General features: G+C 41.8%; 1 protein-coding gene across 3 annotated transcripts in view; it reads right to left on the bottom strand.

The window, feature by feature from the left end:
• Positions 1 to 14,455, bottom strand: part of LOC146809527 (immunoglobulin superfamily member 1-like) — an 828,174-nt gene that overhangs the window by 303,330 nt on the left and 510,389 nt on the right. For all 3 annotated transcript variants that reach the window (XM_085616355.1, XM_085616357.1, XM_085616356.1), the window contains 2 exons: positions 5,413 to 5,694; positions 4,478 to 4,759 (listed from right to left, as the gene is read on the bottom strand). In XM_085616355.1, coding sequence (XP_085472481.1) covers positions 4,478 to 4,759; positions 5,413 to 5,694 — 564 coding nt within the window. The remainder of the gene's footprint in view (positions 1 to 4,477; positions 4,760 to 5,412; positions 5,695 to 14,455) is intronic.

Genomic DNA, 14,455 nt, shown 5'->3' with positions numbered 1-14,455 from the left:
AAATTAAAATTCATGATTCAGTCATATTTTTACTCAATGTTTATGGTCCTACTGCAGTAGACCCTCTTTTTTGGTCTAATATTACCACTGAGGTTCTAAAGTTGGGCAAAGTTCCTTTAATTGTTGGAGGTGACTTTAATGTTATTGCTGATCCATTATTGGATAGAATATCTAGTACTAAATTTCGCCCTCCTAAGGTTTTTCATGCTTTTAAATCATTTATTCATACCACCAAGTTAGTTGACATTTGGCGTTTGCATTTTCCTACAGAAAAATGTTTTACATTTTTCTCTAATCCACATAATTCGCATTCTAGAATTGATTACTTCTTAATCTCCACACAACTAGTCCAATCTGCAAAGACTCCTAAGATTGGTAATATTGACGTCTCAGATAATGCCTTGATTTCTTTTGTTCTGAATTTAACTTCAACTTTTACAAACCAAACTAGATGGCGTATGAATACTGGAATTGTTCTTAATGAACATAATAAGCCCAAACTCTTAAATGCCATTCAAGATTATTTTTTACTCAACCCTGAAGGATCCACTTCTATGGTCAATAGATGGGACGCCTTTAAAGCTTACATTAGGGGTGTAACTATTTCTATTATGGCCTACGAAAATAAAACATTCAATGCACATATTAGAAGTTTGGAAAAGCAAATTGCAAAATTTTAAAGGCTTTTTATTTCGTCAAATGATCCCCAGTTCAAAGTCAAACTACAAAAACTTGAATATGAATTTAACTCAATCCTTAGTACAAGAGCTGTCATCCAAATTTCTAATTCTAAGGCCAAATTACGTTTTAATGCCAACAGATCTAGGAAACTTTTAGCTAATTATTTACGTATAAAAAAAGATAGAACGCAAATTACCTCAATTCATGGCCCTAATGGTAAAATTGCAATATCTCATAATGATATTGTTAAGGAATTTTTGGATTTTTACTCTACTTTATATAATAAGCCTGATATTCATGATCCTCCTTACTGGACTCTTTTTTAAATACATGTGATTTGCCCAAAATTTCACAATCGGATAGGCTTGGGCTAGATTTACCCATTACTGCAGATGAAATTTTAACTGCCATTAAATCCATTAAATCCCCTGGCCCAGATGGTATCCCAGCTGAGTTTTATAAAGAGTTCCAGTTCCAACTTTTGCCTTATTTATTTCAACTTTTTACTTTTTTTGGTTCTTCAGGAACAATCTCAGGTTCTTTTACTGATGCTTTAATTATTGTACTTCCCAAACCAGATAAAGACCCCATTCTTGTTTCAAATTATCGCCCTATTTCTTTAATTAAGCAAGACTGTAAATTGTATGCTAAAATACTTGCCTCTAGATTGTACCCTGTATTAGATTCTATTATACATCTTGATCAATCCGGTTTTATGAAGAATAGATATCCTACAAATAACACAAGAACCTTATTACACGTTATTGAACAGAGTTCCACTTTAATTTCCCCCGTAGGAATTTTGGCTTTGGATGCAGAGAAAGCTTTCGATAAAATCCATTGGCAATTTTTATTTCAAACCTTATTATCATTCAATTTTGGTACTTCGTTTATTCACATGATTTCTGCTCTGTATTATGTCCCTACTGCTCATTTATTTATCAATGGCCAAGTGTCTAGTCAGTTTTCTCTTTTTAGAGGTACAAGACAAGGATGTCCCCTCTCTCCACTTTTATATTTAATTGGAATTGAACCTTTCCTTACTCATATAAGAAAATGTGTTAATATTAAAGGCATTAAGATTAAGGATGTTTACATCAAAACCTTAGCTTATGCTGATGATGTGCTGTTATTTATTAGCGATTCTATACCCTCAATGCCTTCCTTATTAGAAATTATTGCAAAATACTCCATGGTTTCTGGTTATAAACTTAACATTAATAAAACTGAATTTTTCCCCTTAAACATCTTCTGTACTCCTGATATGCTACACATGACCGATAATATTTGGCAAAAAGATAAATTAAAATATCTTGGGATTTTATTTTCGTCCTCCATAAAAGCAACATTAAATAGTAACTTTATTCTGAATTATATCAAAGATAAAACGTCTAAATGGTCTTCACTTCACCTCTCTTGGTGGGACTCCATTAAAATGACGATTGCTCCTAAAAAACTTGCTATGATTCCTATTCAATTTCCATTACAATTCTATAAAGATATTGATAGACTTCTCTCCAAATTTCTCTGGAACAATAAATCAATTTGTATTGGTTATAAAAAATTAAAAATACCCAAGTGCAATGCTGGATTTGGATTGCCTGACTTTTTTCTCTATCACAAAGCATTTATACTGAAACAAAGTTCTATATGGTTTACTCCTTCCTCTTTAAATAACCATCCTACTTGGCTTCAAAAAGAGCAGTCTCTTGTGGATCCTTTTCCATTGACCACCTTGCTAACAATGTCTTACAGGTCACAATATTTGCAAAAATTGGTTATTATCAAATCCACTAAACTCATTTTTAATGACCTGGATTCAAATTTTGTATCCCCTATGGTCCTTACTGAAGATTTGTCATTATGGCATAGTAATGTTATTAAACTGAATAGAAATGTTAAGTTCTGGAATTCTTGGATTAAAGCTGGTATCTTTTATCCTAAAGATATTTATTTCGACAATGTTTTTAATTCTTTTGAAGCTTTGCAAATGAAATTTAGTTTACCTCAATCTGATTTTATTAAATTTGAGTCTTTATGTAATTCAATTTTAGCTTCCTTCCATCATGGTATTCCGTTTAATGTTAAAGCAGATTTAGCAATATATATTCGAACTATCTCTACGTCATCCCATACTGTTTCTATTTTATATAAAAAATTATCTAATTCTATAGAAAACAATTTAAATATAATTTCAACATTTTGGAATGCTGAGCTTTCACTTTCTTTGTCCAACGATACTTGGAAGATTATTTGGCTTAATAGTATTTCAGGCTGGCTGCCTGTTTCGCTTTACCAAACCAATTCTTATATTTTATTCAATTGTTTATGGACTCCAGTACGCTTATTTCGTGCTAAACTGCTGCAAGATGACATTTGTTGGCATTGTAAATTACTTCCTGGATCCTTACAACAAATGCTTTTGATTGTCCATTAATTTTTAAATTTTGGTCTGATGTTTGGGATATTGTACAACAAATATTTCATATCCATGATGTTATTTCTTACAAAATGTTAATATGTAAATCTGTTGCTCTTTTGCATAACTTAACTGAATTAAAAGGTAAACTGTTTAATTTCCTAATATCAGCTGCTTTAAAGTCCATTACATTTTGCTGGAAGGATATTTCGACGTTATCAGTTCATGCTTGGTGGTCATGGGTCATTTTTACAAGAAGAGGTGCTCAATTATCCCTGAACGGGATTAATCATAACTCTAATTTGTTTCGCTCTTTTTGGTTACCTATAGATGTATATTTATCTCTATAATTGTATATTTATACTTGATATACCGTTTTATTGTAATTATACTTAATTTTTATATGATGAATGCAGCTCTACTTCCTCACAGTTGACATTGTAATTATTCATGGCTCCCTCCCTTCCTTCCCTTTTCGTTTATCCTCCCCCTTTAATTGATTCTTTACACATCCTTACCTATTGTAATTTATGGTTGCTTTTGAAAATCTCTTATTTTATATAGGTATTTTTGCTTATGGCCAATGTTTTTTGTATTGTCTGTATATGTTTATTATTATGAAAATTCAATAAAACATTTTGAACTTAAAAAAAAAAAGAAAGAAGGGAAGCCATAAATATAGGAGGCGAGGCAATAAACACGAGAAAGGCAGGTACATGTAGAGAGTGTCAAAGTCATAAAGAAAGAGAAACATAAAAAGAGATAATGAGACAAGAAACACAAAATAGAGCGAGAAAACGAAAACGAGAGTGTCAGACACTACTGAATTGCCCTTTTCGCATGGTACCGGCAACCCGTCTCCCCCGCCCCATGTGTTGTGTGGGATAGAGCTCAAAATAACCCTCTGTAGGATAGCGTCTCAAGAAATTAATTTTCTGTGGATAACGCGTGGCATCCTCAATGCTTAAATGTGAATAATGTCTCCTTCCTACAAATGGTGCAGGCGTGTTTCCTGCTATTCACCTGGACTTATATAGATCATCTGCCATCACTACCCCTAGTTGGAGTGAAAAGACCGCCCGGCTATTGGCAGGTCTGTAAATGAGGGAGGAGATAAGTAGAAAAGATGTGGGATATATTCCTTCCCATTACAAACCCTCCCTCCGCTCTTTACATGTTCCAGCCTGGCACGTGCTGCCCTCCGACGCTCGCGTGAATCTGGCAAGGTGAAGGAAAAAACCTGTGTGTTCGGTGTGAGCCGTGAAGAGGCCAAGGGCGCTAGACTGGAGCAGGCCATATGAGGTTATTGTCAAAAACATACAGTTGTTTTACAGGAAAGGAGACAGATGAAGTAAAGTCACAGTATCACAGTGTTACCTTCGACTCGTATCTGGAAGGGTTCACTGTCATCAGACCACACGAGCTCTCCGGATCGGGGGTGATAACGGCAATGATAGGACCCTGCATCTGTATGTCGGACTCCGCTGAAGACAAACACGGCCTCGCTCCCTGGGGGGTCCTCTTGACGGTAAATGTCACGTCCTTTGTGTAGAAAAAATCTCATATTCGGATACTGCGATGTACACTTTATGGTCAGACTTCCTCCTCTGGCGACCAGGCTCCCGGGGCTCAACACAACCGATGGTTTCGGATAGGCTTCTGTGGTGAGAGGGAAACATAAAACATAAAGGCAAGAAACGAACCCTCTTCTTCTCCACAGTTCACCCCGCCCCAGCTTGGCCCAGCAATCGTCTCACGCGCAAGCTTTTCTCTGAAACCTCGGCTGGGTCCGCCTCTTATGGCCCCACCCAAGCAGGATCAATCGCCTTCTGAGTAGGGGTGGGCGGAATTTGCGTAATTGCGTTACGCAAATCTCCGCGAAACGGTAAAAAATCTCCGCGAACACGCAAAAATTCCGCGAACACGCGGAATTGCTTGTTCGCGATGCTTTTTTCCTGTTCGCAATTGCTGTTTGCGTGCTCGAGGAGAAATATCTCGCGAACATGCATTTTGAGAACGCGAACAAGCAAAAATTTCGCGAAATCGCGGAAAGCAGACTTTTGAGCAATTTCGCGTTCTCCGCGGAACGCGAAATTACGCAAATTCCGCAAATTCCGCGAGCGGAACGGAATTTGCCGCCCAGGCCTACTTCTGAGCCCCTAGCATTAAGATACCTGTGTGAAAATCTAACGAGCTTGAGTGTCCTTAATTACCGAGGACAAAAGCTTCACAAAAAAATAACCCTCTAAATCCAGAGACGCGCACAACACGACAGCAACGGAAGACCCAAGAGAACACCTCACAGCTCTCACCTCGGAGCGTTACCTCGACGGTGTCACTGGGGTCAGAAGTAATGCGGTTGGCTCCTTTTGAATAGTACAGGCAGTGATATCTCCCCTCGTGCCCCGAGTTTACATCAGTGAAATGGAAGACGGCCTTGGTCCCCGGAGGGTCTTCTGGAGGGACAGAGTAGCTACCTCCGTACAGAGCAAATGTCACATCTGGTACCGCGGCCGCACAGCTCAAGGTCAGGTTTCCTCTTCTCACGGTCTCGCTCCCGGAGGTAATCCGAAGGGTCGGTTTCGGGAAGGGTCCTGCAGCCACAATAAAAGGAGACAAGTTCACCACAATGTATACAAAACAAGGACAACGTGTGACTCACTCCCATTTGCCTCCTCTTCCCCTCCCGTCCCCGCTGGCATCTTTACCTCTCACCACCTGGGGATTATTACCGATCAAATGTTCAAAAGTCTCGCACTTACCTCCGGTCTCCATTCTGTGATTCTACTCACGCGGAACATGTCCTAATATTGGCCCAACGCCAGTAACTATTTAATCGTTGTGCACCCGAGAAACACTAGCTTAATGTTAGAATACTTGTACTTGTGAAATGACCGATCCTGCTACTTTCGTGTAACATAATAACAAACATTTGGACTAGATACGTGGTTTAAAAATTACACAATTGCTTACATTTTATGCATTTCGGGGTCACGATGAAGCATATATCATGTTCCCCTTCAGGAGTATCTGTGGGCTGCCTCTCTGATTCCCAATCACTTGTCTTTGGCTCTTAGCTTTGCTCTACCTCCACACTTTTTCGGGCTGTTAATCGAGTTTCCGCATCTTTAGGCTGTCTGTCAGGTTTGCACTCAATTGTGACTTTGGTCTGTCCCCCAGGCTCATATTCACACATGGCTATTGATTCTATGTCAGGACTGGACGAGGGCATCAAGTATCATTTTTCTTCATTTTATGTCTCAGCTGCTGCTGCCAATTGCACCTTTTTAACAGTAACAAGCATTAGCAGTGCCAATATGCCTGGAGTATGGATGAAAGTGCCTTTTGTGTCATTGATGGGTTTAGGTACTCAAAAACGTATCATTCATGCAGTTTGTCACTCATCTTTACTTTCATGAATCTATTCACACATCCACTGATTTATTCATGCATTTACCCTCTGTTACAAATGGGATTTTTGGTTGGCTAAGGCTTGCGCCAAAGCCAGGCAGAAACCACCACTCTAGTCAGGGTCAGGGAGTTACACACTGAAGATAACCCCTGCTCACCCCCTCGGTAGCTTGGCACGAGCCGTCAGGCTTATCCCAGAGGCAATGTGTAAAGCTTTTTCAACACACACAGCAGCAACACATAGGCACACCACAAAAGAAACTCCGCACAAGGTTATATAAACAAGCATTGGCATTGCCAATAGATCTCGCCTTTGGGACCTTATAAGTGTTTAGCCATGAAACAGTTGATGTTGTTGCACCAAGGATATTGTGCATTGCTTCCTTTTCTTTTTCACACTTTGTCTGCAGTTTAATGGTGCCCTGGGTGTGAAGAGGCCAAAATCCACCACGGACATCTCGCTCTGCAGACAGTTTGCCTTAAGGGTCAGACTATCGTTACATACATGTCTGTTTAAAGACCTTTGATAAAGCTACCTAACGAGTAAGAGAATATAATCACTATTTATATTGTTAAAAAGCTGAACCATAAAATAAAAGAACTGTAGTGCCATCCATTAAAGCCTGTGATCTGGCGCCGAATGTCAGCTCCAATTATGTGTTAATTGGGGGGAGACACAGACCAAATAAATAAATGCAGAGGCGCGGTCCCTCCAATGACAACTGTTATTCGCGGCTTTCTTTGTTTGGAGTCACGATTGAGAGATGTTCACGTCAAGTCAGTCACATCTCTGGGGTGAGATCCTTCAGTTCAAACGGTAAACTGTTGTGCTCTGATGCACACTTTAGTACTGCTGCAGACGAACTTTCTAAATATTAAAAAAAGTAAAGAAACTGCTGGCAGGGTGCGCCGAGAAAACAGAGCGCGGACTAATGCAGGACTAATCAAAGAATTTACTCTCTGAGTGGACTGCCAGACGCCAGGGATTTCACACTTTGAGGGGAAACGTATGTTCTGAATGACTGTCTGCGAGATAAGACGTCGTTATTGCTGTAGTATAACCACTGTTTAAGCATTTTATTCTTCTGGGAGATTTTAATGTTCACTTTGACAATACGGAGGCGTCAGATACTATTAAAATTTTAGATATCACTAGCCCACTGGGCCTTTCACCCTACGTCACGCTGCCCACTCATAATACAGGGCACACATTGGATCAGATTTTTTCCACCACCTCTGTGACAGTTGTGCCCCCTCTCCCGGTGTTATGGTCTGACCACCTTCTAGTGGCTTTTAATATCCAGGCACAAGCCACCAAGACTAGCAGAGGTGTGGGATGTCCAGCCCTGCGGTCGCGTCCTTTCCATCTAGTAACCGTGGAAATGATTGATCAGTATCGGCTAACCCACCCTTGCTCTCTCACGGGTGATTTGGAATCAGACCTTGCTCGTTTTCAAGAGTGGCTTGTACAGTGCCTAGTGGTTTTAGTCCCACCAAGGCAGCTGTATAAAAAATCCCCGCGTGCATCAGCCCCATGGTTCACGCCTTCGCTTAACTCTAGTAGAAGGCTCTGCAAAAAAGCAGAAAGAGCTTGGCGAGCAAATTATCCGGACCCTCTGAAGGAGGCCTACAGAAGTTGCTCCAGGGCCTATCATAAGGACATTTACCTGGCCAAAAAAGCTTACTTCGCTCAACGGATTGAGGAGGCTGCTAATACCAGCAAAGAAAACTTCGCAATTGTGAAAGAATTTACATCACCAGTGGCTATTACGCCTAGGTGCTCTTTTACGGAACCTTGGGTTCGGCAATTAGCCAGTTTTTTTGCCAATAAAATTAAAAGCATTCAGGCTACTTTTCCTGCTCTCACAAGGGGGGGAGCGCCTTGTCCTGAAACTAAGGCCGCTGTCTCGGACTCGGTAAATCCCAGTCTGTTGAGTTTTCCACCGATTGCGCCCCAATCTTCACTGGAACTTCTCGTTAAAATAAGATCCAGTTCTCCTCTGGACCCATGTCCCGCAAAGTTTCTAGCTAAAATAGCTTGTGCTATTAACCCCCTGGTTAATCCAATTCTAAACTGCTCATTGCTAACAGGGATTGTGCCATCTGCCTGGAAACAGGCAATGGTCATTCCGCTCCTGAAGAAACCGTTGTTGGATCGGGATGTCCATGCTAATTATCGACCTATCTCTCTGCTCCCTGCCTTGGCTAAAGTGGCAGAAAAGCATGTCCAGTCTGTCCTTTCACATTTTGTGGAGGCCCACGGCCTCTTGCACCACACCCAATCCGGCTTCCGTACGAATATGAGCACAGAGACTGCTTTGTTAGAGGTGGTGGAGGCCATCAAGGAAGTTCAGGATTCTGGGGGAAAGGCACTGCTGGTGTTACTAGATCTTTCTGCGGCGTTTGACACCGTTCCTCATGACCGCCTATTGACCCGCCTTGTGGAGATTGGGGTTGGAGGAACGGTGTTCAAATGGTTCAAGTCCTTTCTGACCAACCGCCAACAGACAGTCTGGGCCCCTCCGTACTCGGCGATAGTGCCGCCTTTGGAAGTGGGAGTTCCTCAAGGATCTATATTAAGTCCGATCCTTTTCAATATTTATATGTCCCCTCTGGCTGCGCTGGTCGAATCTTTTGGAGCCCAGATTGTTTCTTACGCCGATGACACCCAGCTTCTTTTCACATGCAGTAAAAATGTGGATTTCAATGGAGACCGTATTAAGAGCTGTTTGACCGCGGTCTTTACATGGTTCCAATGCAATCAGCTAAAATGCAACTCAGATAAATCGGAGGTTCTTTTCTTTGGTTGCCCTCCTGATCCTTGCTGCAGGTCTTGGTGGCCTGCTGATATGTTTCCCCCTGCTGATGTGGCCTCGGTGGCTAAAAATCTTGGCGTTAAGATGGATAACTGTCTCACCCTGAAACCTCAGATTATGAGCCTAGTTGGTCAATGCTTTGGCATTTTAAAAATGCTAAGAAAATTTCTTCCTGTTCTGTCCATCGCCCACAGGAAGATCACGGTGCAGGCCATGATAGGCTCTAGGCTTGACTATGCCAATGTCCTGTACCTGGGTCTTCCCAAGTTCCTTCTCTCACGCCTACAGGTTGTGCAAAACTTGGCGCGCGGGCTATCTTTGGCCTTAGCCACCGCTCCCATGCCACTGGATTACTGCAATCCTTGCACTGGCTCCCCATTCAGAAGCGCATTGAATTCAAGGCACTTACCATGGCTTTTAAAACTCTTCATGGTATTGGCCCTCTCCTTATGAGAAAGAGGATTGGTTTTCATCGACCTACCAGAACCTTGCGCTCTGCGTCACTGTCCCTCACCGTGGGCCCGGCAATTAGGCGCGCCCGGATCGGAGGGCGTTCCTTTAAATACCTAGCGCCACTCGCCTGGAATGCCCTCCCTCTGGCGCTAAGAAAGTGCTACAACTTGACGACCTTTAGAAAGAAGCTCAAAACTCGGCTGTTCAGCCTGTAAGTCCTCCTCCCTGCAGAAGCTTTATGGTCTTGGGTCTGTCAGCGCCGGGACACTCTGCCTGAGTAGCTGAGCGCTTAACAAAACTCTAGATAACATAACATAACATAACTGTTCAGACCAGGCGGGCAACTAGAGCCAAATTTCGGGGGGGGGGCTGAAAAAGATTTCTGGGGTGGGCTAAGTCTTCCAGCCAGTGCTTAATTTGTAAAATATTAAGTGCAGGTGCTAAAATTTTTGAAGGAGACCACACCCACTTCCACCTGCTCCACCCACTTCCTCCAGTGGCTCCACCCTCTTACTTTATTGGTTTCACCCGCATCCTTAACTGGCACTGAAAGCCACATGTAATACCCAATCTGAATTTCAGCAAAACACGTTAATAAAATCAAGGCAAACCCACGAAAGAGGCTGGGTGTCATAACTTTTGGAACCAAAGATAATGAACTTTTTCTGACCATGAAACGCCTGACTCTAAAGTAATGCGGGAATTACTATCTACCTCTGTTGTTTTTTGTGTCTCCCCAGGCTTGATTTTCAACTAACACCCTAAACTGCCCCCAACCAGGCTAATAGTAGAAGAGAGTACCACACTTTACACACTTCTAATTATTTTGCTCTGAGAATTTAGGGAATTCGCATTCCACTGATATATATGTACATCTTGTTACCAAAGAATATATGATATTATAGAGCTGAGAGGAACAAGCCCACTATGAAGGCATCTATCACATGAAGAACATATTGGACTCAGCTAGATGCACATTATGCATCTCTCTGGCATATGCATTGCCTGTTACTGATTTATACACATCATTCAGTGGTGTAATATGCCCAATATGGACATGTAAAACCTCTGATTATATGCATATATCAAAAAATGTGTGTATATCATAGGCTCATGTCAAATGTAATGTCACAGGTATGCCTATAGTATGCAATTCAGACCCATTGTATATGCACAGTATGTAATGCTGTAGTAAAGTATCTGAAAATTACACTTTTCAGATATGCAGATGACTTAAGCATTACAGTGCATATAATGGAGGTCTGAAAACCTCACATACCCAAGTCAGAAATGTCCACATGTGCAGGCTTCTGTTTGGTTGGCCTATTTTATATAGCAAATTGTGAAAGCCTATGCATATGTACATCATATGGGTAGCTGATATTTTCCCCTTTCTGCAAGCCTCTGGCATATTCATATTATATGGCCAGCTGATATTAGCCCAGTGCTTCAGACCTTTGGCAAAAGCATATTTTGTGGACAATGAGTGCCCAGTAGTGCATGCTGAAGGCATATGCACTATGTGATCAAGGAACACTCGTCAACATTTTAAATGGGTTTACATCTAATATTCAGGGATAATGACTTGCGTTTTAAATATTTAACACAGCAGCAGCGCACTGATATTGCTGCAGAAAATCTCAATGATGCCCTCCCATTTCTCATTTGAGAGGTGATGTTTTGGTCTAAAAGAAACTTTTTTATGGAAGTTACATTAACAATAATTACAGCATGTCTCTGAAAAATGTCCATAATAGACTCTCGCATATCACCCATATTAAAAGGTGAAATGGTATTTAAAACAACTTGTTTAAGAGTTAGTCAAAGTTATCAGGTCAAGACTCTCTGCAGAACAGAGCTGGCTTTATAAGGAGGCCCCCTGAAAGAACAAGAGAGAGCGAAGAAGACAGAGTCTGAAAGAGAGAGACAAACACGAAGAAAAGAAAGTAATCTTGGTAATGAAGACAGAGCGAGTGCTATGAAGGGTGGAAGCAAAAGAGAGAGATAGAGACATAAGGGAGAAAGAGGAAGAGGATCTAAAAAGAGGGAAATAGAGTACATCTGTTGAAAAAAATGGAACTTGAGGAGAGATGAGCTGGCAAAGAAAGACATATAGACAAGAGTGGATGGACAGGCAAAGTAAAGAAGGAGCGGACACACAAGAATGGAGGCGTAAAGTTATTTATTGTTTTTCCAATAACTTTTTTGGTCGTGGCAAACTAGAGTCTGTGTTTTCCTCTATTCTACCTATCTCTTTGAGATAGATTCCTGCTGGTCCCCCCGGGGCTCCCATTAGCTCCAAGCAGTCCCCGTTCTAGTTCTTTACCCCACGTGACCCCTGTCACATGACCGGCGCACCAGGTTCTTAATGCCGGTCGACTCCCGTCTCCGTACCCTTGGACGCTTAATTCGTCTCCAGTCCACAGCGCGGAGGTTTTGTATCCTCGTGTAGCCCCTAACCCAACGCTCGCTACTTAGTGATACAGCTCCCAGATCGACTACGTCCCTCGAATACACCTTCAAGTATGTTACGGCCCCTTCTGGGTTCCTTACTTAATTTTACAATTTGTTTTCCCACGCCTAAATAGTCCTTCCTGTCACGCAGATTATCGCTCCGCGGCAGGGAGGTAAATACACCACGGAGCTGTCCTGTCCTCCCCCACCCCGATTCATTCATATTAGGTTATTTTGCTCAAATTATCGTTTTTCCACACTTTCTGCCTCTGATCTACACTTCAGGCTCTGTACTTACATGTGCATTTTCCCATGCAGTTTCACCATGCTTGCTTGACGTTGCCCCCCTCATGGCAACCCTTGTTTCCCCAGACCAGGATGCTTGAGTCACTCCAAGTCCATCTGAGGTATTTGCCAACCACCAGGACCCTCCCCTGTTCTCTTTGCTTTACTCTTGGGCTACTTAGTTACTTACCCTTCTCTCTCTCTCTCTCTCTCTCTCTCTCCTTCCCTCTATACAGCACTACTTTAAAATTATTGACCATTGTCCTGATGATGACCTGAAATCAATCAGGTTGAAACACCGTTGTCTACCCAGCTAAAAACATTGGTGCTGTTTTTGTCATTTTTAGTTGTTGTGAATGCTAAATATCTACCTTGTATATAAACCCTTAGTTGCATTATTTTGACCACTGTACTATTGTCACTCTGTTCGCCGTTTACGCTGTTATCCTCACCCTTGTGTCACTGCACCGCTCACTATCACTAGCATGTCCAGTGCTCTCTTCATATGTTAATGGTCACTGTATACCAATCTGTACTGTAGTGCTGTTATAACTATGTACAAGTAATAACTCCTTTTCTTTACCATCCCCGTTGTGGTCTCCCTTCCTTTATCCCCTTCCCGCTGTGATCTACAAAACGTTTTTTGTCTTTTTCCTAATTAAATGACTTCCAGTTGAGAAATTGTCTAATGTTACAAACTTTACCCGGTCTCACCTGGGTTAACGGGTTATACTCCAGTAAACTGTTTCTTTCCAACATTCCTTGCAGAACTGTCCAGCACCAAAACCTTATGAAATGAGGCCCCAAGTGTTTGCACCAGTTTTAAGACCAGCTATTTTAAGGTCTGAAAAAACTGCCTAAAACTGGAGTTAGAGGCAGTTTTTTTGGTTTGCACCATGCAAAGAATTCCTTGTAAATTTTGCAAAGTGGAGTCAGCGGCTTTTTTTGCACGGGAAGTGGCGATCCTAACAATTCACGTATACGCCGGAAAACTGCCGCTAACTGCGGTTAGCAACAACTTGTAAATACTGCAATTAAAAAAAAAGCAAGTGAAGAAAGAGAGGGGTGAGGTAGGACATACAGACATTGAAAGAGGGAGCGTGGCAAGCGACAAAAGAGATATAGACAGGTGAAGAAACACAGTCAAAGATAGACAACCCATATTTAAGACAGGGAAATGAGAAGACTGTTCTATAGGAAGAGACAGGCGGGAAGAGGGAAAAAAACTGAAAAATTAAGGTTATACAAGAAAATACAAAATCAGCTAAGAAAGGGGAAGTGAGACAAACAGAGCTGACACGATAGGTAAAAGAAGACGGAATTACAGGCAGAGATAAAGTGGTGAGAACATGGGAAAAATAAAGAGAAGCCCAGAAAGAGTGGGAGAGACTGGAAGAGAGAAGGAAAGAATGAAAGAGGAAGAAGCAAAGAAAATTAGGATGAATCAAGAAATGTAAGATAGAAACAGGCGAAGAAGAGGGAAAGGACGACAGAGCGAGGAAGAGTCAATTAGAAAGAAGAAAAGCCGAGACGCGCGAGCGCGTGAAACAAGATGGCCGCCGCGTAGAGAGCTCCGGCGCTTTTTTGCCCGTTTTTCAATCTATAACGACGATTCCTGTCAGTTTTGCGGCGCAAATGAAGTCGCTTAACTTGTAGGGCCCATACCTGTGCAGTGCTGTGGTTTTCTTGGGGATTTGGATGGTGTTGGAGGCGTTTCTTGGTATCCAGCCTCTGCTTCCAGCTCTGCCTTCAGGTATTCCCAGCTTTGTCTGTCAGGGGCGGAGCAATCCTTCAGGAAAGGGCCTGGCTTGGGCCTAGCCACTCCCATAGCCCATTATAGCTGCTGCACCAGCTCTACTAAGGATTTTCTCACTGCTGCAGTATTTTTCTTTCTTTTTCCTGCTCTTTTGCTGTTATTTTTGCAATTCCTTTATTT

This window comes from Triturus cristatus, chromosome 7 (genome assembly GCF_964204655.1).
Source record: "Triturus cristatus chromosome 7, aTriCri1.1, whole genome shotgun sequence".
Lineage (NCBI taxonomy): Eukaryota > Metazoa > Chordata > Amphibia > Caudata > Salamandridae > Triturus > Triturus cristatus.
This window is presented reverse-complemented; position numbering and strand designations above follow the sequence as displayed.